At 38.7% G+C, this 24,315-nt stretch overlaps 1 protein-coding gene across 3 annotated transcripts; it reads right to left on the minus strand.

Moving 5' to 3' along the window:
- Positions 1–79: 79 nt before the first annotated feature.
- gnpda2 (glucosamine-6-phosphate deaminase 2) lies at positions 80–23,481 on the minus strand. 3 transcript variants are annotated; one of them, XM_048602056.1, is made up of 7 exons: positions 23,271–23,481; positions 19,822–19,966; positions 15,203–15,304; positions 10,786–10,968; positions 7,144–7,328; positions 4,245–4,419; positions 80–1,649 (listed from the first exon to the last, which is right to left on the minus strand). In XM_048602056.1, the coding sequence occupies exons 2-7, from the start codon at positions 19,943–19,945 to the stop codon at positions 1,585–1,587; spliced, it is 834 nt and encodes a 277-aa protein (XP_048458013.1). In that variant the 5' UTR covers positions 19,946–19,966; positions 23,271–23,481; the 3' UTR covers positions 80–1,584. The 3 variants fall into 3 exon arrangements, with proteins under 3 accessions (XP_048458013.1, XP_048458019.1, XP_048458027.1); XM_048602062.1 differs by lacking the exon at positions 23,271–23,481 and adding an exon at positions 21,210–21,357; XM_048602070.1 differs by lacking the exon at positions 19,822–19,966.
- Positions 23,482–24,315: the final 834 nt, after the last annotated feature.

A 24,315-nucleotide genomic window follows, 5' to 3' on the forward strand; every position in this document is an offset into this window, starting at 1 on the left:
GAAAGAGCAGCCAGCTCTACACCTTATCTCGGATTCTCCAGCATCTGCAGTTCCTAATAGCTCAGAAAATATCAAAATGTTTTTGAGATGATAAACACTTGATGTTTTATTTGATTAAGGCATAAAGATAACCTATGGTACAACAGTACAGTGTTTTATAATATACAATTTTGTCCCTCAGGGAAGAAAACCTGATTCAAACAGGTATATGCCATGCACTGATTAGTATGTTGAAAAAAAATTAAGAAATATAATTCACAATCCTTGAATTCTCATCATCAGCTTGAACAGATTATCCAGTAAAGAACATCATTTGGCATTCTGAAGGAAAACAAACAGCTATATTGTTAAAATTGATAATAACTAGTATTCAGATCTACAAGAACATGAAGCTTTTAGTGCAGCAGATACTTTGTAACGATAGAAATATGCATTCTATACAACCTAATTACTATTAGGCAATCAAAGAGATCAGCTTCCATAATTAAACAGTTAGAGATTCCAAATTAGAATTTCTGAAATAATCCAACCGAAATGTAAATGAAATGATCCCACAGTACATTAGATGCTTTTGTTATTGGCACCTCAAGTTATTTAATTAAAAAAGCATAAATAGCTTTTCAAAATTATGTTTTTAATGGTTAGAAGCAAATCATATGGAGACTTAGTGACAATACAGTTGAAACTGAATTCATGATTAAAATACCAAAGTTCACATCAATGCCCTAATAGTACAATGTACACAGAATACAAGCAGCAGTCATTACCGTGTAATGAAAGAACAAATGGGCTAGTGAAGCAATAAATGTTTGGAATGTGACCAAGAAATCTATACCAGATATGGAAAGTTTTAAAAACTTAGCTTGCAAAATATTCATGACACATGTATTTTCCAAACCATTTGAAAGACTTACACTTTGGAATCTTAATTCCAATAATGAACATAGTTCAAAAGTAATAAAATTGTGCAATTATGACAGATGAGGATGCATGAATGTACAATTTATTACACTAGTTAGACTGAATTATTGATCTGCCTTTGCCAGATAGATTCAAGACCATTTCTTCAATAGCTTTTTCAATGCAGGGAATAACGAATGATACTTAAATATTCAATCAAAAATTTCAAATGCTAAGGAAACAATACTGGAAAGCCTTTAAAATATATTACATACAGATTTTAGCTCACATTCTATTATTCATAAGTGGGAAGAACAAGGCTTTGAGGCAACAATCTTCACAAATTTGCAATGATCTTCACAATATACTGTAAAGAAAGGAATTATTCTTTGCATATACTAATGGATTATTCTTGCTTCTGTTCTGTTTATGCCTATGATTTGCAAGGTTTCACTGCTATGGACACTTGGAAGAGATCAAGTGTCTTCAGAGCAGGAAGAATACACAAGAAGAGTGAAATTTGGGACTTGGAGTTTTTGAATATTACTTTTACAAAAATCTAGTTGTTTTAGTTACAGCAACATGTCAATATAAAATCAGGTTGCATTGAATTCCACTTAACATAATCCTTGGAATTTTAATCAATTGTACATCACAGGAAAGTATCTATTCATTTTCTTCTTTTTAGTCATTGTAACTTTTCATACTGTGCAATGGTTCCACAAGTTGATTATGCACGTGCATCAAACCTAATGAGAAACAAAAATGTTCATGAGTAGGCAAGCTTACAAAATACCAATTTAATGGATTTTTTTTACATGCAGTTTTCTGATCACGCATTAAACATGATCACATCTAACAAATTTGCCTCAGTGCGTCATAGGAGTAAAGGTAAATCAAAACTACTAATCATTACAAAAGTCTGCAAGCATATATAGGAAGAACTATATATCAAGTCACATTTAGGGACATTCATTCTGATATGTGGAGGACCATGCGATTGATTCGTTGCCTGGTTCAACAAAATAATAAGCGATTTACATTTTTCCTGGCATCTGCAGTGTAAAGACTGGATAATTTTACATTTTCGTAATTTTGATTGTGACCCAAAATGGGAAAAGGACTGTTTTAAATCCAAAAAGTGTGAAAGGCATTGCTACATTTGTTAGAAACAAGTTACCAGCAGTTGTTATTGCTTGTTCAATCAGAGAGTGATGTTTAGTTGTAAATGAACTGGGAACAGGGAGCATACACAAAAGACAATCAACCGGTTACATGTGACCACGTGGCCTGCGGAGTGATCTCCAGTTGTTGAATAAAAAAGCCTTTTGCCTGCCAACAATTATGCTATTGCCGAAAATCTTGTGGACAGGACGAGAGGTTCAGAAAAATTTCACAAGGACAGAATTAATTTCCATTTGAAGAGGTAAGGATGAATCAAGGATAGTCAGGATAACTTCAGTAGGAGATCACATGTAAAACAGGGTTTAATTTTGCAAAGTGATGAGGTGTGTGGATGACAGTATGGCAATTGATGTAGTGTACATGGATTAAATCAGTCTTTTGACAAGGTCTCTTACAGCCAAGTGGTTAAGAAGCTGCAAACCCATTAGATAGAAAATTGGCTTAGTGGCACGAAGCAGATGACAATCGAAGGGTGTCTGCATGACTGGAAGCCAGTGTCTAGTGGCATACCACACAATTTGATGCTGGTCCCTTGATGTCTGTAGTGTACAGTCATGACCTAGACACAAATTAGGAGGTATGATCAGCAAGTTCATAGATGACAAAAATTGCTCAGATGATAAATAGCAAGGAGGAGAGCCTTCGACTACAGGATGATATGGTCAGATGGGCTGAACAGTGGCAAATGGAACTTAATCATGAAAATGGAGGTGGTGGGGTGGAGTGGAGAAATATTGTGGGAGAGATAACAAGGCCAGGGAGTATACATTGAATGGTAGGACCCTAGGAAGCATAGAGGATCACAGCAACCTTGAAGGTAGCAGGACAGATAAATAATGTGCTATTTCGGATGCATACCTTAATTAGTCAAGGCACCAAATAAACAAGATCATAATGATAGAGCTGTATATAACACAAGTTCGGCCTCAGCTGGAGTACTGTGTGCAGTTCTGGTCACCACATGGCAAGAAAGATGCTACTACCAAATTTCTGCAGCACGTTGCCTGGATGGAGCGATTTATCTATGAAGAGGGACTAGACAGACTTGGGTTGGTTTTGCCTTATAGCAGGAAAGGCTGAGGGGGGACCAGGTGAAGCTGTACAAAGAGGGGCATAGACAGGGAGAAAATATTTCCCTTCAGCAGAGGTGTCAAAAACCAGGGGTACAGCTTTAAAAAAGTAAGGAACAGGAGATTTAAGAGTGGATTTGAGGGGAAAAAAAAAGCAAGATGGGGAGTATCTAGAACTCACTGCTTAAAAATGGTGCTAGAGGTGGGAACCATCAAGATATTTAACTATTTAGGGGAACACTTGAAACACCACAGCATGCAAGACTACAGCCAAATGGGATTCAAACAGATAAGATATTTGATGACCTGCAGGGACCAAAAAAAATTTTTGTAAGAACACTGATTCGCCACCACTCTAAGCCTTCAGACCTCCGGAAAACAGGTGTCTGTCTCTGCACTAAAAAATACTTAAAGCCAGAAGCAAGCTAATTTCTCTCCAGTCGCTGTAAGCTATTGATTTTAACCAGTAAGTCAGAAACTTTACAACTTGTCAAACAGTCACTCAATGTCTCCCGTAGGCAGGTGCAAGTACTTGGGGAAGAGATTAGATCGCCAAACAAGTCCTGGCAAGCCAAAATGAGTATTGAGCGAACGCTGTGGACAGAAATCATTGAACTACCTTTCCAGTTTTCCCTCCACCCATATCAGTCTATCTGCATGCATGCATCTATCAGATGAGTTTTAAGATGGTTAGAGTTTTAACTAGTAGAATTGTGCATCAATGGATCATAATTATTTGTCTGTCTAATGAGATCATCCTAAACATTTTTATTCCTGTACTCCTAACCCCTTGCAATAAAGGGCTTCATGCCATTAGCCTTCCTAATTGTTTGCTGCACCTGCATATTTTCTGCAATTTCTACATGAACACACCAAAGACTCTTGAAGACATCAACACTTAATTTGCACAACTTTTAAAAATATTATGCTGGAAGCCCTCGTGGCACAGTGGTAATGTCCCTACCCCTGGACCAAGACCTGAGTTCAAGTCCGACCTGCTTCAGAGGTGTGTAATAACGTACTTAAACAGATTGGTTAGAAAAATAGGTTAAACAGTCCCCAGCTTTTATTTTGAGCATCTCTACCTACCTTGGAAATACTTCACTGTTTTAACTTTAAGCTCCAAAGTAGCATCATCATCACAAACAAAGGTGGTATGTGGGTGCTGCTGAAAGGCAGAAACGGTCCACATATGATTTACTCCCTCTTCGATTGCCTTGTACAATGCAAATGCCTTGTGCGCTCCTGTGATGAGAATCATAACCTACAAACACAAGTGTCAAGAATAATTGAGCTCCATGAAATTTAGTTCTGTTCATCTTCACAACATTTTTATTTTAAATCAAAGCAAAGTTTATATATAAAACTGTATTCACAGTTCCATTAATGTAATAGCATTTGGGCAAAAAAAAAAAAACAATATTCAACTGAATGAAGATCAACCAGACCTGCTTCTCAAATGATCAGACAATGCCAATCATAAAATCCCTTCTCTATAGCTCATGCCACCAAATCAATTGTAAGCCTCTTAAAATCAGGTTATTCATTGACATACAATTTACAAACTAGATTTTGTACTATATTGTCTCAGAGATTTGATTCCAGTGATTAATGTAATAATCATGAGGGAGTAAAATTAAAAAGGGGAGGTTAAAGAAAAAAAGGAGCTTGGAGATTATACTTAGATTGAAGAATTATTTTCCTCCAAGTAGAATTAATTGTTCATAAGATAATTTAATTCCCTTTTATTTTAAGGATTATTTAAGTGTGTGAACAGCAATTAGGAAGTAACCACCACCCCCCCACCCCCCTCTTTGGGTTGAAAACCATTTTATTGCATGTATTTCTAAAATACCAGAGGACAAATGTTAACCTTAAAGACACTACATAAATGCAAGTTGTTTTTGATGTGCGTCAAAGTTGGTCAGATATAGATCCCCTTTTTGATAATGCAACCAAAGTCCTAAAATCCTATGAACCTTTCCTCTCCAAACTGTGGAAATCAATAATGGAGAAGTTCTCTCAACCATGTGCCTGCCATAAAGAACCATGAAAAACTTGGAATAATACATAAATTACCTGTATTGGTTTTCAATGTAGAGTTGCAAGATTATTCCAAAGAAAATAATTCTTTGGAAAATAAGAAGGTAATTCCAAAATAAAAAACAGGTGATCAGAAGAATCCTTATGGAAAGGCAACCTTATCTCTAGCCACGCACTTGTCTCCTTTAGTCTATATTCATTATCACACAGCATGGGTAATACATTTAAAGATTACAATTCTTGAAGTCTTTCTACTCAATTCCTATTGCTTCCTTTCATGAGACCTAAAACACTTACTTTTCTGTGTGGCTAGTTCCAACTACAAGGGCTTCCAGCTGATTGGTTTGCTTCTCCAGAAACTTTAGATATACTTCATTTATGATCGTTTACTCTGGTAATTGGGAAACATGCTACACAAGAGTAAAATTTCCATTTTTAGATTAACAGTTCTTGCAACTACTGAATTTCAATAATTGTATTTTCTCAAACTACTCCTACTCCTTTTGAAAACATGTTTCAACACATTGATACTGAACTGCTCATGGCTGTTCTCCCAAATCATCATTCCTAGGAACAAGCATTCAACATAGCAAATGTTTGTCATAGTAATACTGCAAGACGGATCCAACAAAATTGTGCAGCTCCAAAGTCTCAAATGGCTTCAATGTACACACAGACAGGAAATGGCGAGAATCACAAATTGTATATGTCATTGTTGACTAAGTAGAGGATGGTGACAAATTTCACACAAACTCAGCCTTTGAAGGCCAAAGTCAGAGACTTTTCAGAATTGCAAAAGGGCATGTATAGCAGTCAGCGATTTTGTTTGCACTTTTCTAGAATTTATTGCTCAGATGAAGATCTGTTTGGTATATTTCCCTATAATGTTCAAAAGTCCATTTTATGACCAGATATAAAATTTGGTCAGGAACTATCTGGGGAAGAGACAAAAAAATGCAAATTCATGACTATGACTTCGACTTCAAAAATACAGAATACAGCCACATACAATGCAGCATTCCTTGATAAAAAAAAAGGCCAAGTTGTTAAACCACAAGTTTGCTTGCATTTTACCCAATTGAAATACTTCTGTATGATTCCAAGATAAAGAATGCCTAACCCTTGAAAACATGGTTTTCAAGAAATAGCATTTTACCTTCTCTGCTTTCTTTGCAGTAGATACCATTTCTAGCGTGAAGTGGAATCCACTGTTGAGCTCCTCACAAACCAGCCAATAATTAAATGGTTGCTCTGCATCCAAGTGCACCTCAAAGCAGTGCAACATAATGGAATTCTAAACTACCATGATAATTCACAATCTTCCAATAATTTATAACCACTGTTATGGGCAAGACCAACCCCCTTAAAATATATTAAGATAGCCTAGACCCCAACTTTTTCTTACTTTTAAAGGCAAATGTGAGGCTATGTATTCTGGATGCAATTTGATTGGTCAAACTACCAGGCTTGAAGCAAAACACACGTTATTCTTACACTTTAATTAAAATACAAGCAAAAGAACGAAAGAAGAATTAAAATAACTTAACTCTACTGGAAATCTTAACAGACTATTTAACTACTAAATAGCAACTATTCCAATATAGTAACATCCCATAAACATACCTTTAGCAAAGGCAAATGGAGTAAAACAAATTGTCTCTTATGTAATTCTCCAAACCAGGAGGAAAGAACATCAAGCGATCCTGGTTCCGAGACTGGGGGGGGGGGGCGCGCCATAGTAGAGGGCAGCGAGTGCGCAACTGGCCCCGCCCCTTCATGCTGCTTCTATTGTTCCAAATTTAACAATAAAATCCAAGGCCTCAACTTGTTTACTTTATTGGCTGGGAACAGACTACTCGTTACCCCTACCTCAACCTCTCTTCATAAAGAGAGCCAGGACAATATACACCTCTTAAAGCCATAGTATTGTCATGCTATACATCACCTCTTTAGCATCCATTACTGTTCCAACACCTACGGTTAATGCCATGGTAGGTACTTTTGACAAGTCACCATCAAAAAATCTTGCATTTGCCAGAATAGTTTCTTTGGCTAATGTTTTCACCCTTGTTCTTGATACCAGGCTTGATCCAGGCTCATTGAAAGCAATGTGTCCATCAGGACCAATACCTGGAAGAAACAAATTTCATAAAAGTCCAACTTCATTCTATAAACAATATAATGTACTTTCGGGTGAGCATTAACATAATACAGTAATTGTTACACTATTGGAAGTGATTCAAAACATTGACATGTTTAAATGCTGGATCAATAAATCAGTTTTAAAATGGCACAAAACAATTATGAGTACATGTCCTGCAGTACAATTATCAAATTGAATATTTCTCTAATTCTGATAATCCAAAAAATGTTTACCCAGTACGACGTTCAACAATAAAGTAGCGTTCATCAGCATTGACGGTAGTTTGCAAATGTGCTAGTAACATCATATTTGCAAGCAATAAAAAAGGGAATTCAGCCAGCTTATCACATACCAAATAAATCAAGGCGAAAAAAGGTTTTGTAAACTTTCTATACGTTTTGTCTCAAATGTGGCTTAGAGGGTCTTAACAAAGTCAAAAGCTTGTTGGTTGAAGTCCCAATCTAGAGACTCAAGTTCATCATTTAGCACTGGGGGAGCTCTGGACTGTTGAGATGCTGTCTTTTGGATATGTTAAACCAAGGCTTGCTTGTTCAGATGGGCAAAGTGTAGTTTGCTGCAATTGGTTGGAGTTACCCTATCAGCACCTTTTAAAAGCTTATTAAAATATTGATTCAGCTGTGTTTTTTCAAAACAGAGAGAGAGTACTCAAACTATTTCTTGCTTCACTGTAACTGTAGCTTTCAGCCATGGTTGTTAAAACCCAACTTCAGCTATGGTAAAAGAATTACTGTTAAGAAAAGGACGTCTCACAACTGCTACTTTGGTTCAACTTGTTACCAACTGCAGTAAACTCGCTGCCACTGCGGTGAGCACATCATAAATCTGTGATCTATGCTATTCTACAGCAGTGCAGGTAACATGTACCACCAAGTTGAATTTGTATTAGGTATATTAACAACCATTATATACACCAATAGAGGAGATCTCACACTGGCATATTACAGTCTGGATTATGTGCTTTCGATGACTATTACATTATATAATACACCTTTACTTAGGCAACTAGCCAATCAAAAATGAACATGTGGACCTTAAGATTACAACTTCTCATTCTCTAGTATCACACGTCACAATATTAAGCAGCTGTCTTCAGGTATGGTGCTTTTGAGACCTATGCAATACAATAGAGTGGAGAATGAGAAATAATAACACCGAGTTCAACAGGGCTTCTTCAGATGTCACACTTGTTGCTGTTGCCCTGCTGGGCAACAGAAGTCATGGGTATGGAGGTGCTGAAGCAATCTATGTGCAGTGAATTCTATCAACTTTAGCCAAGGAATGACAGTGGAGAAGACAATGTATGTTCAAGCTACTAGATGAAGGTTGATCAAGTGGGTTGCTTGTGTTTTTGCAAATGCATATATTCAACCACGTGCAGTGTCCCATTTCAATCCTGGTGTGTGCTTTGAAGACAAGCACTCAAATAACAACAGCTATCATTGAAACCAAAATACTTTCAATAACAACGTTTGATCTTCTACCCCAGATACTCATTGTGCCATATTCCCATAATTCCCTTATTACACAAAAATTGATTGCGCTGTCTTCAACAATGGAGCATCCTTACCTCTCTGGGAGAGAGAATTTCAAAGATCAACCGAGTCATAGAAACATACAGCACGGAAATAGACCCTTCACTCCAACTCGTCCATGCCAACCAGATATCCTAAATTAATCTAGTCCCATTTGGCAGCATTTGGCCCATACCACCCCCCCGAACTTTTGTTCATGTACCCATCGAGATGCCTTTTAATGCTATTGTACTAGCCTCCACCAGTTCATTCCACACACATACCGTGAAAAAGTTGCCCCTCAAGTCCTTTTTAAATCTTTCCCCTCCCACCTTAAACTTGTGCCCTCTAGTTTTGGACTCTCCTACCCTGGGAAAAAGACCATGGCTAATCACCCATGTCCCTCATGATTTTATAAACCTCTATAAAGTCACCCCTTGGCCTCTGACACTCTAGGGAAAATAGGCCCAACCAATTCAGCCTCTCCTTATAAGCTCAAACCCTCCAACCCCAGCAACATCCTGGGGAATCTTTTCTGAACCCTTTCAAGTTTAAACAACATTGTTCCTATAGCAGAGAGACCAGATTTGAAAGCAGTATTCCAAAAGTAGCCTAACCAATGTTCTGTACAGCCGCAACATCTATGCCTTTATTGGTCAGTGAATTGAGCAAGTGTATCAAATGCATTCTTCACTACCCTGTCTATCTGTGACGCCACCTTCAAGAACTTTGAACCTGCACCCCAAGGTCTCTGTTTGGCAACACCCTCCGGGGCCCTATCATTAAATGTACAAGTCCTGCCCTGATTTGCCAATTCAGTGAAGAAATGTTCCACCTCAGTCCTGAATCTTCTTACACCATGACAATGAAAATCCTATTTCTAAACTCCCCACACAAGGGAGCATCGCTCTAGCATCTATCTTACCAAGCCCCGGAGTTGTGCGTTTCAATCAGATCAGTTCTCATTTTAAATTCTAGGGAACACAAACCCATCACAAAAGGAGAGGTACTGAGAGTTTGTCGGTCAGCCAGAGGCTGCAGCTAGTGACATGCTCTAGTAATTAGGGAATGTGTATGGCTGGTCTAGGCAAGTTGAACGTTGGCCAACGATGAATCCATTACATTGGCAAGTGTGGATTTGTCAACAGTAATACCACCAAATGGTCAAAAGGTGACTAGACTGCTTGATCAAGGTGGTGACCATCTGGCACTTGAGTGGCCTAAATGTTACTTACAACTTATTACCCCAAACTTGAACTTTGTTCAAGTCTTTTTGCAGAAAATAATGGGCTGCTTAATTTTCTGAATTGGTTATGATTGAGGCAGGGAGAGATGGTAGCTTATTTGTTCAATGTAAAACACTCTAAACTCTTACCTATTTACACTATTAGTTAGGATACAAATTTCAGAGTTTTATTAATCATAGACTTCAAATCTATCATACTAGCAATGGCTTGAACATGTTTACTGTCTTCACATGCAAACAAAGCAAATCTAAGGACATCAAACAGCACATGTAGATCAAATCAAAATGCGCACTTTTCCCAATATCCTGTTGCAGAAAGCCACACCATTCGCTCCTGACCCTTTTCCAGAACTACAATGACTTCGAACTGACATGAATAGCTTAGTTGGAATGCCATAAACAAAAAAAAGGCCACTATTTCAACTTTCTTTAATGAAATTTTAAACAAATTCTATTAGAATAGCTGTGAAAGACATTTTGCACAAGGTAACACTAAATCATACAGTTCAGCTCAAGGACAAATATTAATAGGTTTGTTTCAGTAAAGGTTTCACATACTATATAAAAGCTGCAGCTTCTATTTTGTCAGCAACATGCTTTAACTCTATAATATCCATTTGCAATTTTTAATGGTGGTCTTTATATACAGTTGCACACAGATCATACCTCCAACAAACAGTTCAATTCCTCCAGCTTCAGCAATCTTCTGTTCGAATGCATCACACTCTGCCTGCAGATCTGGTGCATTGCCATCAAGAATATGAACATTCTTTGGGTCTATATCAATATGCTTGAAAAAGGTATTCCACATATAGGAGTGGTAGCTTTCTGGATGATCCCTCGGAAGTGCTAAGTGCCAAAATTAAAATGAAACTTGTTTTCAAAATGAAAACGTCCAAGTAAAGCCACAACATTGATTTTGTACATTTTACATACAAGTAAACAGTTGGAAACAATTGGTTTATAAAAGCAAAAAGTGTGTATACTCTACATTGGTCTTCTTGAGGAAAGGTAAAGTATGTAAACCATTGAGAGGAATGGCAACATGCCCACACCCCCAACCTCTCAAAAAAGCCATTACTTTGGCAGAACTCACATTCAGAGCATTTTTAAAAGAACTGTAAAGGTTGAATACGAACAATTCAAAGCAGTATAAAGTTTTCTGCCTTTGATACTTGCGCGTCGGCATCAGGCAGCACGGTGGCTCAGTGGTTAGCACTGCTGCCTCACAGCGCCAGGCACCCAGATTCAATTCCAGGCCCGAGTGACTGTGTGTGGAGTTTGCGTGTTCTCCCCATGTCTGCCATGGATTTTCACTGGGTGCCATCGTTTCCTCCCACAGTCCAAAGATGTGCACATTAGGTGGATTGACCATACTAAAATGTCCATAGTATCCAAGGATGTGTATATTAGGTAGGTTAGCCATGGTAAATGTGGGGTTATGGGGATAGGATAGGGGTTTGGGTTTGGGTGGGATGTTCTTCAGCAGGTCGGTGCAGACTTGATGGGCCAAATAGCCTTTATCTGAATCACAGAATCCCTACAGTGCAATGTCCATTGCTGCATGGGCTGTAACAAGTGGACACTAAAGGTCTTCCATTTTAACAAGTGAAAACACTACAAAATACACTACTACACATTCTCAGAACTTATACTTTCCTTTAAATTTTACCATAGCTTTAGTAAATATCTACACAGCAAATCTGTAATGTACATTTCTTCTGGAAAGAAGTGACATCTGAAGCAAATAGGCATTAATAAAGAATTTAAATATGAAAATTTGAAGATGAAAAGGAAATAAATAAATAAATAAATGCTAGAGATTTTAAATAAAAATAAAGTGCTAGAGAAACTCAGCATCTGTGGAGAGAGAGAGAAAAAATTAACATGTAGTCCATTATGACTCATCTTTGGAACTGAAGGAGGCTGGAAAATTATATTTTTACGCTGTTGATAGAGGGAGAGCAGCCACCATTTGGAATGGATGGCAAGGACTCCCTAAGCAAAAGACAAAGGGCTTGCAAATAAGGGAGAAACAAAGACACTACAAAGTACAAGTAAATCATTTTCATGTTGGTGGTGTGTTTGGGGTCTTAAACAGTGAGGAAGTAAAAAGGCAAGTGCCATCTGTGATTGCATTGGACAGGGGAAGAGAGAAGAAATATGAGTGAGGAATTGTCAGGAGTGAAGGGGAGTGGACCAGGACAACCTATCTGCATGATCGCTAGCAAGATACTATTAAACTGTCTTCCTTTCCTCTCTTTAGCATTCTACAGTCTTTTGCTTTGAACACCTTCACCATCCGTTCCACTTGCTTCTCTTCCCCATGTGTCAACTGCCCATGATTTTCCAGCCCACTTCAGTTTCAAAGAGGATTCATAACGGACTCAAAATATTAATTATATTTCTTTCTCCACAGATGCTGTCAGAATTCGTGTTTCTCCAGCGCTTTGTTTTTAGTTTAGTATCTCCATTGCCTAAAATCTCATAGGATTGAAGAATTACTTATTTTGTATGCGTACTCTATTCTTTCAAAATTCACCCTCGCTGTACTCCAATCCATCCATTTTATATAAACTCTTGACAGCTATCAATTTTTTTTTCCCCAGAACTTCAGCTGCCACAACAAAAAAGTGTGCCAGAATTGAAAATTCACATTAAAGGTAAAATAAATCATGCTTTGACAGCTTTCATACAAATAAGTTGAAATTTATTTACATTTTTATTCCTGACAAAGTGCATCAGCTTGCCTTCCAGACAGAAGGAAAATTTAAAATCATGGGATCTAGCTCACATGGCTTCTGGGGAACAATGCCCAGTATTAACACTATCATGAGATATCAGGAATACTGTTCAACCTATCATAAAAGGATACAAGGTTCATTTTTTACGATTATCTAATCACGTAGCACAGGTAAATGCTTCAAACAGATTCAAGGTTCATTCACGGCAAGACTTAATGATCTTGAAGCCAGAGTGTGTTCACTGCAGGTCTGAAGTTTGCAACAATTGCATGGCACAGAGTTTTAGAACTGTGGGCTGCTTGGATACTATCAGCACCTTGATTGTTGCAAACAGCTGAAGGGACACACTACTGCATAGAATTCCCTTCGCCATCTTTGGGACTAACAGCCCACACACCTAGCTTCACAGCAGTGCTGAAGATGCTCATCCTGACTGTACAAAGAATTACTCCTGACTCCTCAAAGCCTGTCCACCATCTACAAGGCACAAGGCACAGTCAGGACTGTGATGGAATACTCCCCACTTGCCTGGATGAGTGCAGCCCCAACAACACTCAAGAAGCTTGAACACAATCCAGGACAAAGCAGCCCCCTTGACTGGCACTACATCCACAAGCATTCACTCCCTCCACCACCGACGCTCAGTAGCAGCAGTGTGTACTATCTACAAGATGCACTGCAGAAATTCACCAAAGATCCTCAGACAGCACCTTCCAAACCCACGACCACTTCCATCTAGAAGGACGAGGGCAGCAGACATATGGGAACACCACCACCTCCAAGTCACTCACTATCCTGACTTGGAAATACATCGCCGTACCTTCACTGTCACTGTCAAAATCCGGGAATTCCCTCCCTAATAGCACAGTGGGTCAATCCACAGCAGGAGGAATGCAGCGGTTCAAGAAGGCAGCACACCACCACCTTCTCAAGGGCAACTAGGGATGGGCAAGAAATGCTGGCCAGCAAACAACGCCCACATGCCCCAAAATGAATAGAAAAAATGTTAACCCTGATTGGACTGAGGTTTATCCAGAGAAATGAAACAAAAACGGCTGTCTCCTATTTTGTCGATTTGAAATATGTGCGGTGTGTCTAAATGTTCTTCGTGCCTGCAAAGAACAGGGTCCTGTGCATTAACGCATGTAGCTTCCAGTATATGCAAGTGCACGACAGCAAACCCGACTGACAACACTAAATTAGTCATGCTTTGCACACTCAGGATGATCCAACAAATGTTGTACAATTGCAGAATAACAAGTTAGTTTACCATATTACTCATTTGATAATGAGTATCAAATGAGTATTTTTTATTGGCTTGATGGCGGCATTCCATTAATGGCAAACAGCCCTTGTGGGATATGAATGTGAAACAGTTCTGTGATGCCAGATATGTAGGCTATATATTGGAGGTAGTGGCGGGGCAGGGGGAAATAATTACTAATTCAACACCACATACCTTCAGCTGTTTGCAACTAGCAACACACTAATTGTAACCAACCAGCCCACATCTGCAAAACTCAGTGTCAATCAGTTGTAACAAACTTCAGATCTGCACCGAATGTCCTCTGGTTTCAGCATCACTAAGTTTCAGTCATGAATGAGACTGGAATCTGACGAGTTAACCTCTGATCCCCAACATCTAATCGCACAAAATGAACCTTTGTATCCTTTAATGATGGGTTAAACAGTACTACCAGATACCTTATCCTATGATAGGATTAACACAGATTGCTCAGCAGCAGCCGCCACGTGAACTAGGTCTCATACTTTCCATTCTCCCACTGATGTATCCCCTGCCTGGAAGACTGACGCACTTTGTCATGAGTAAAAATAAGTGAATTTCAACTTATTTTTTATAAAAGTTCCTCATAAAAGAATGATATTTTATTTTCCTGGTTTATAGCTTAAACAGATCCTGGTAGTTAACTGTCAGTCAGTACTATCTCCATGGCAATGCTCTACCAATTAACATTTACTTGTCAACCAATCAGCATTCTCCTCTCATGCAGCGGTTATGTTGGCTTTCCTCTTGAATTGGTAACTTTACTAACTGTCCTGATTAGTGAAAGGCAAAATATTTGACAAAAACATGTCTTCCAGCAATACTGAAGTTCTGGACTACCAAATAACCAAAGTTTAATGGTAATTTTCAGTGCAATTCTTTATTTTCTATGTAAACTATTATTTTGCCTAAATATATTTCAAAGCTTCACATAGAAATTGAATTCAACAGGATTTCTAACTCATTTTTCATCTAAGCTGAAGTTTCTACTTGAAGTTTTAAAATACATTTAGAATTTTTCTATAGCAAATTTCAAAGCAAATGAGACACTTACCAACATATTCATCCATGTTGAACGTCTTCACATATTTAAAAGAGAGGTCACCGTTCTTATAATATTCAATCAGCTTTTTGTAACACCCAGCAGGTGTGCTCCCTAAATGAGGATAAGTAACAAAACAGAAATAAATATTCAAGTCTGAACTAGCAGAGACTAAAAACAGTTATTAAATTATTGCAACACTAGTCCCCACTATCTCTACTGTGCCATTACTTTTGTATTTTGGATATCATTCAAATTCCAGCTTCTTCCTAATTCCGTCCCCTCCATTCTATTCTTTAGCTACTATTCCATACCATGTAGTCTTTGCCTTATGTCATTCGATGTCTCCTCCAATGTTATCCATTCACCCCTTTCCTCAATCCAGCTCGTTTGGGTAACAGATGCTCAACTTACCTTTGTTACAGAGGGGAAGTGAAATAAAGCAAACTCCTTACAGTCACTCTACAATCAACAAGTAACAATTTACCTAACTCTAACAGTAAACAAATTAACAGAACTACTAACAAACCAAACAATTCCCCCTTAACTACTACCTATTCCCGAATAAAACAAAATTCTAAAGGTGTGCTGTTCGAATAAACAGAAGTCCCACTTACATAAACCAAAACTAAGTTAAAAAAAACTTAAGTCTCTCAAAATTACAGCCAGTATAAGTCTTCCAAACGTTCTTTGCCTTTTATACTTACTGTTCTCCAGTCAGGAACACATTCCTCTGTCGAATTTGTATCAGGAACATTAGCTAAGAGTGCTGCAGTACCTTTATTTAGATGGTGCTTACTCAGAGCATAGAGACTTCTGTGAGAGCCAGTGATACTCTCTTTTATAGCCAAGAGGTGTTCTCTTGGCAGATGATAGTTGACTCTCACACCAATTTTCAAAATGCCCTCTACTTTTATACCCTTGACGACTTATTAATTTCTTACAATAGGTTTTTGACAACCTCAGACCAATCCATCAGACTTACATTTAATTCGGCTTTGGTATCTTTGGCCAAATTCAAAAACCTGTTGTGTTGGTAAAAGTGCTGCTTTGCCTGCTAACAGTATAGTGTTTTGATACAATGATTCAGTTTCAAGAACTCTGTGCATCTGCTGCTGCCTGCAGACATTTTTTTTTTTTTTAAATCTCCAAGCCTTAAAAACACATCTTTTAAAGGGACCACACACTCTTCCCCTATCATTTTACAAAAATCAAATCCTAAAATCATGCCTTCCAATCCATAAATACTATACCAACCTTGCAACACCTTCCGCTCTACTTCTACCACCAACCCCTCCTAATCACTCTCCACCAGCTAACTTTGCTGTCGACAATAACCATCCCTTCCTATGACATTCGTATTAATTACTTAAGCCCACCAAGCAGAGCAACTTTGTTCAGTCCATTTCCAGTGTTCTTTAGTCCCACCCTGTCACCAATAGTAGGCAGCCACACATGCAACATAGCCACCAGCCTCTCCCATATTCCACATGCATCAAGTTTCACCCAAATCTATCCACCAAGCAACCAAAATGCAGTTAGATAAAAACTGTATATAACAGAAACTAAATGAATGATTTTGCAATAATACCACCTAGTTTGTTACCACAGTTTTGTATGGAACAGAAATCACATGCAGCTATTTGAATAGGACTATAAATTAGAATAGCATGTTTGACACTTAAAGACAAAGCATAAATTACCTGTTAAGGAGCAGAGGGAGAAAAGGAATGCCTACATTAGACTTTTGTCTCATCCGGAAGGATAACTTATTATGAAAAATCTGTGCTCTCAAGCGTACAACTGCTTTACAATGTACTCGAGTCTAATGATTTTTGCCCCTAAACAATGTTTATACATTTTATCTTTGATCTAAATTGACAGTCTGATCTAGCTCTTACGGTAAGGAATACAAGTCAGATTCATAGCAAGTTGCAGGTAACATCAAAATGAAGCTAGATTGATGCAGTGCTGAGTCACACTTGCATGCATCATTTTGGAATCCTGTACCTGTTTCTCCCAATCCAGTTAAAGTCTGTCCCTCGAATTTGTCAATAAGATCAACAGCACTAGACATTCTGTGTAAACCCAAAAAGTCAACTCAAAACATCAATTCTCAGATGAATTGCTGACCAAGATGCAAACTAACCAAAGTAACATTATGATCTGTTATAAGCAATAGGTTTAGGGAATAAAGGGAAGCTGTTATTGCACTTTGAGAATACGCAAAGTATGAGATGAACAGGCATTCAGCATGTTAAATCTTTTGGTTAGATGTTTGTTGAGGTCCTCTATCTTATTTAAAAACTAGTACAAACATATACAACAATCTACATTATAGGTTAAAAATCCTGTGTACTTGATTGGCGAGTTCATGTAAACAAAGCAAGCAAATATAATAGTTCTCACTAAAGCAGCGGAAACAGCAAGATTTAAATAGTGGTGTTCAAAATCATGAAAGGTTTTGAAAGAGTAAGTAGAGAGAAAGTGGTTCTACTAACAGAAGAGTCAATAACAGGAAACTCAAATGAAAGATAAATCTTACTATATAAAACATAGCAAGTCATTTTGCACTTCCTGAAAAGGAGGAAGCAAGCAGCAAATTTACTTGTAATTTTCAAAAGATTAGTAGTAGATATTCATAAAAACAAGGCTACAGGTCAAGAGCTAGGCAGCGCAACTAAAAAGACAACACAAACAGAATGATCATCAACTTCTGCTGGTTCTGTTATTTAGGGAAAACTGCAAGTAGTATAAATACCATCACTACCTACAAGTTAACTGGCATACAGCTGGTAAAACACTTCTCACTACCTCAGTACATGTGACAACAAAAAGAAAATCAATAGTTTCATTTCTCGAAACACAAAAACAAATATTTTACACCAATGCAAAATATTACATCTGACCCAAATAAGTAACTAATCCATGTGCAGACATGTTCATTCACTTATCATTTGTTATAACATGTTGATACTGTATGGAGGTTTTGTTTCAACAAAACAATCATCTGCAAAATTGGATTTCCTGAAACCACAGCAATTTGTGGACAAGCTTTTTGTAATCCTTCCTCCCCATTCTAAAAACCTTAGCCAAGAACTGATACAACCACCCACCCACAGATCTTTATGCTCAAGTATTTTTGGGTTCATTGGTATTTGAATAATTGGAGTGCTGAAATTTTTTTTTGTGGCAGACAAGTTTCATAAACATCAAAAGGATCATGATCCTCCAAGTAACAAAATTCCTTAGTTCATTCCTAAATGTCTTATTTTGAGACTGTGTCCCCTAACCCTGACCCCTGCAGCCAGGTGTAACACATTGGTGCTTGAGAAATGCAAATGCATGCGTGCAGGTGTTTGAAGATCAGTAACAGAGGAGGGGTTGAACAACAGATATAGAGGTGGGGATCAACGACCTCAGTTGTTGGGAGAATTCAGAGACCCATGATACTTACTGGGGGGAGGAAGGGGTGTGTTGTTTAACCTACAAATGTTTAAGAAAAGCACCTATTTTGTAATTTTGCAAAACAGAAGTCTGGGTTCAAAGGCTTGCTAGGCGGTCCTTGCCTACTATTAAGAGGATTTAAAAGAGGCCATGCAGCTGTTAATGCTCAGCTGGAGCTTGACTCAAAATTTAGGGAGCCCTGATCTCGTGCAAGGAAGTGCACCAGCAACTGAGCAACAAGTCTGTCATCTATTAATGCATTTCAAAACATAACTGAACAGAAAATTTAGGCGCAGTATCAGGCTATTCAGTCCTGCAGATTTGCTTTGTCATTTGATGTGCTAGCAGTTTATTTAATACTACATGAAATGGCAAAGTTTAAATCTGAAATGTAAAATCACTTGAGTTATCTATCAGTCACACCAATAAGAATAATTAAACATTAATTAAATGTTTACATTTTCACAGCTGTTTCAAAGAAAAATAACCCATGGCTCTTCACAGAAGGATATCTGAATCCAAATCAAAGGAGCTTTTAGGAGGGAGGCAAGGATTTTGTTCAAAGGAGAAACACTGAGGAAGTGGAGAAGTTGGCAGAGTAAATTTCAGAGTAGCGATCTGAAGCACTTAAAGGCAGAGCCAATGGTAAGGCCAACAATTTGAGTGGGGAAATTAAATGGGTTAACTTGCTGGAGGCTCGAGTCAAAGAAATAAAGTCCAAGAGATCAATGAAAGAACTGGACGAAATAAGAGTTGTGAAAGGGTGAGACCAAGAAGAGATTTAATACAAGCATGCAAATTTTAGCAGACAGTAATTGAGAGATTGGAAACCAGTGAATTCAATCAAGAGGCTATGTTGAGCAGAACTTAAAGCAATTCATAATGTGGACAGCGGATATTTGGAGATGACAGATTACAGATCAAATTTTAAACAGGCATCCCCAAGACCAGAAAAGATCTCTTGTAGCCAGCAATAGTCTGGTCAGTCACAGTCATTATCATTCTTGGCTGCAATGTTCCCAGTATCAACAGACTTCATATGGAATATATTGATTCACTATAAAGTGTTACAGCAACATTTCTACATTGAATGTTTTAAAGTATCATTTTAAATTCTGCTGTTAGGGTATTCAAATACCAGTTGATTTTGGCAACGGTCTCAAACTTGAAAAAGAAATACATACCTGTGGGTAAACCCAAAGTAAAATATCGGCTTGGGCCAGGTTTAAATTGAACAATTGAATTGCAAATGTATCTGGCTGCCCATTCACTGGCTTTGTCATAGTCTTCTAGAATGACCAAACGCATTGTGACGAGAAATGTTTTTGTCTACAAGGAAAGATATTACTCTTTAGGTCAAAAGCTAACCAATCATCAGTTAACAGTGAATTTTTATATATTGTATTACCATGAACAATCATAGAATCTCTACAGTGAAAGTCATTCAGCCCATCAGGTCTGCACCGTCCCTCCAAAGAGCATCCCACCCAGACCCAGCCCATCCCTATAACCCCACATTTACCAGCTAACCTAACCCACCTAACCTGCACATCACTGGGTGCTTCAGGGAATTTAGCATGGCCAATCCACCTAACCTGCACAGCTTTGGACTGTGGGAGGACTCTGTAGAAATCCATGCAGACACAGGGAGAATCTGCAAACTTCACTCAATCTATCAAGGCTGGAATCAAACTCAGGTCCCTGGCACTGTTGGACAGCAATGCTAACCACTGAGCCACAACGCGACCCACAAAGATTAAAAGAATTTACAATTATACAGTAATCAACTTGGCTACAAACAAACAACTTGAAAACAAAAAAAATATGCTTACTGCAACTGAATTTTAATCTGTAAGCAAAAACAATTTATATTTTACTACATGGTGACCTCAGTTAGGCATATGTCAAATAGTTGCATCCCTATTTAATCAATCACCCTAATTTGAGATGTTCGAGGTTTTGGTACTATTCTGAAGTTTTTTTACATGAGCATGCATTTGATTTAGGAGCAGCAATAAGCCATTTGAATCAATGATGGTCTTGACATTTTGTCTATACTCTATATATACTTTGACTTAACATCAAAAGGATTCAGTGATTCTGCCTCCACTGCTTTAAAAAGAGAAATCTACAGACTAACAACCAGAGAAAATATTCTGGTTTCCATCTTATTTGGGAGATCTTTGCCTTACAACTCTGTCTACTAGTTTTAAACTCTCCCACAAGAGAAACTATCCTCTCAGCAACCACTAGAAAATTGTGCATTGTATTTAAAACAGATAAATAGGTTCTTGATTAGTAAGGGGAATCAAAGGTTACAAGGTGAAGGCAAGAGAATGATGTTGAGAAACACATCAGCCACGATCAAATGGCAGAGCAGACTCCATGGGTCGAATGGCCTAATTCTGCTCCTACATTGGTGTGGTCATCTAGGATACCATTTGTTTTCCAAACCAGAAAGGTAGGATGTTGACTACTTTGCACAATTGAGACACAACTGGATAGCAAAACTGAATTAAAACAAAGACCTGCAGATGCTGGAGATCTGAAACAAAAAACCAAAAAACATTACAGAAACTTAGCAGATTGTAGGAACTGCCAATGCTGAACTGAAGGGTCCAGACCGGAAGCGTCAGCTTTCCTGCTCCTCTGATGCTGCTTGGCCTGCTGTGTTCATCCAGCTCTACACCTTGTTATCACAGAAACTCAGCAGGTCTGGCAGCATCTGTGGGGAAAAGAAAATCAATTTCTAGTCTGTCAGTACACTGGATTCTAAACACTAACATTGTTTCTCTCTTCACAGATGCCGAGAGAGCTGTTGAGGTTTGCCAGCATTTTGTGGATAGCAGAACTGTTCAACACAATGGATTGGTTTCAAACCCAGGTGTCAGAGCAAACAGACATGTGCAAGCACCCTTGGTTGAAATTTAGTCTAACAAATCTGACCCAATTCAACCTCTGAAAATAGATGTACACAATTTAAAAGAAAAAAAAAAGGTAACTTTGCCAAACCCATTAGGGTGACAGATCTGGAAAACTGAACAAGATTGCATTGGTAATAATATGAGAACTATGATTAGGGATCAGTCATAAGCCCACTAATTATACAAATTCCAAACAGAATGGACCAACACATTGAATGATCTGAATTCCATTTTGGGGACAAGCAAATTGCAGAATCTGAGTGGAATTAGTGCAACAAGCAGAAATTACCACAAATGCTAAAAAAAAAATCAAAAATAGAAAATGCTGAAGACTCTGTGAAGACAAAGAGTTATCAGGAAAGTTAACACCTCTGCTCTCCACATATTGTCAATTTGGCCAAGTGTTTTCAGCACTTTGCTTTAATTGCACCATGAAAATCTAATTAAAACTCCTCAAAATTCAGAGCCTGTTGCATAAACAGCCCCTCGCCAGGAAACAGGATTATCATTTTAATGAAAAAAGGAAAATTAAAAATGACATTTTCCTCTATTGCATTTATACACTAGGCATAAAAGACCCCAGGGTATCCCTGAAATCCTACATTGCTAATGGATTAGAAGAGATCATAATAACTTTAAAAAGTCAACTTTCTGAATGCAAGTGAATACATTGCTTTCAAGAAACAAATCCTGAATGCATCTCCCTTCAATTTATATAGACCTTTGCTGAGACCATCCTGTGCAGTTTTAGTCATCTTAACCAACGAAGGAAATATTTTGTGCAAAGGGAATCCAACAGTGTTTCCCAAGACTGATTCCCAAAATGACAGGCCTGCCCTAGGATAAGAAATTGAGGACACTGGATCTTTCTTCTCTTACAGATATCTCATTGAGAGATACAAAATTCTTAAGAGGTCAATGCAGTAAGATGCCTTAGCTGGCTACTGGGGCCTAGAACCAGGGGGTGCACAACCTCAGAATAAACAGCAAATCGTTTAGGACTGAAGTGAGGATGAATTTCTTCATTCAGAAGATGGTGAATCTTTGAAATTCTTGACCCCAGATTTTTAAATCAGTAAGGGAATCAAGTGGAATCATGGGTAAAAGGCAGGAAAGTGAAGTTGAGGATAATCAGGTTATCACTGAAGATCTGATTGACTGGTGGAGCAGAACTCATGGGCCGAATGGCCCACTTCGGCTTTTGTACCTTATGGTTTTATGGGGAGTTCCGCCTTTCCCAGTGTTCAGAACAATTTCACAAATATCCGCAGACACGGGATCCCCAGGTGCACCAAGACTTCCCAAAACTGTAAGCCCAGACTCCGGGGGAAGTTCACAATCTCAGCCCCGATCTTCATCTTTAAAAGGTCAAGAAGAAATCATTGCGGAACACTTTCCCCGGGACAAACCTACGGTTTGACCTGGGATCCTCCACCGGACAGACTCAGACAAACAAGACTCTCGCACCCTGGGGAGCCCAGCTCATTCCACACGCCCCCAGCCCGGGTTAGGCCCCATTTATTGAGCAGGGAAACCCCGAAGGGACACAGGGAGCAGCTTCATCCTCCCCAGGCACGGCCGGGACCAGTCTCTGCCGGGGGCCTTGCTCCTCCGTTACTCGGTCCCTGCACCCGGCCGGTCATTCAGTCCCTGTACTCCCGTCCCCGCGCCCCCCCCCCGGTCGGTCGGTCGGTCGGTCGGTCACTCACCCCCTTCTCTCTGCCTCCCGGGATCCTCGCGCCGCTACCACAACTGTGTCTCGCTCACATAGTCACATGACACCGCCGCGCGGTCACATGATCACCCGGCCCAGTGACTCCCCCTCCAGCCGGAGGCTAGCGGGGCGTTTGAATGTGGAGACCCTCCCCTCGTCTCGTCGCCGGTGTTGTTCTGGGGTGGACGAGGTCAGATATCACACGACACCAGGTTATAGTCCAACAGGTTTATTTGAAAACAAGCTTTTGAAGCCTCACTCCTCTTCCGGATGTTAGTGAGAGAGGTAGTGTTAGCACTGATCAGGATGTATTAAATAAACCTGTGATGTAAATCTTCAATGGTTGGAAGGTTTTAATTGATTAACGGATATGTAAATCACTGAATTCCTTACAAGTCACTGTCCTGAGAGAACTTGTATTTGCAGACACATTCTATTTTGTTTAAAATGCACACAGTTTATAGACCGCTGGTCAATGTGGTGTTTTATAAATTCCTACTTTAGAAATAAAACCAGTCTGACTCCAACTAAAACACAGATTCTAAACAAGACCTCACGATTAACTTGCATTGTCTGCCTAAAAAGTCACCTCTTCTTTACACTGATAAAACCTTCAGTTCTGTCGGGACAGTGACTTGTAAGGAATTAGGGGATTTACATAAATATTTTAATCAATTAAAACCTTGTAACTGATTGAAGATTTAACAGCATCTCAGGTTTGTTTAATACAATCTGATCAGTGGTGTGACCCTTTGATCTTTTATTATAAATTCTATATCTGATACTACCTCTCCCACTAACACCTGAAGAAAGACTGAGGCTCCAAAAGCTTGTGTTTTCAAATAAACCTGTTGGACTACAACCTGGTGTTGTGTCATTTCTGACTTCATACGTTCCAAACATTTGTGGAATCCTAATGCAATTCCTTCATAAAGGCTGTTAATGAACCCTACCTCCACCACCTTACACCACCTCCTCTCAGTTCATTGTGTACAATTATTTAATTTTATTGGCTCTAGTTCTTTTCAGAGCGACTTTAA

Source organism: Rhincodon typus, chromosome 1 (assembly GCF_021869965.1).
Source record: "Rhincodon typus isolate 14 chromosome 1, sRhiTyp1.1, whole genome shotgun sequence".
In the NCBI taxonomy this organism is placed as follows: Eukaryota; Metazoa; Chordata; class Chondrichthyes; order Orectolobiformes; family Rhincodontidae; genus Rhincodon; species Rhincodon typus.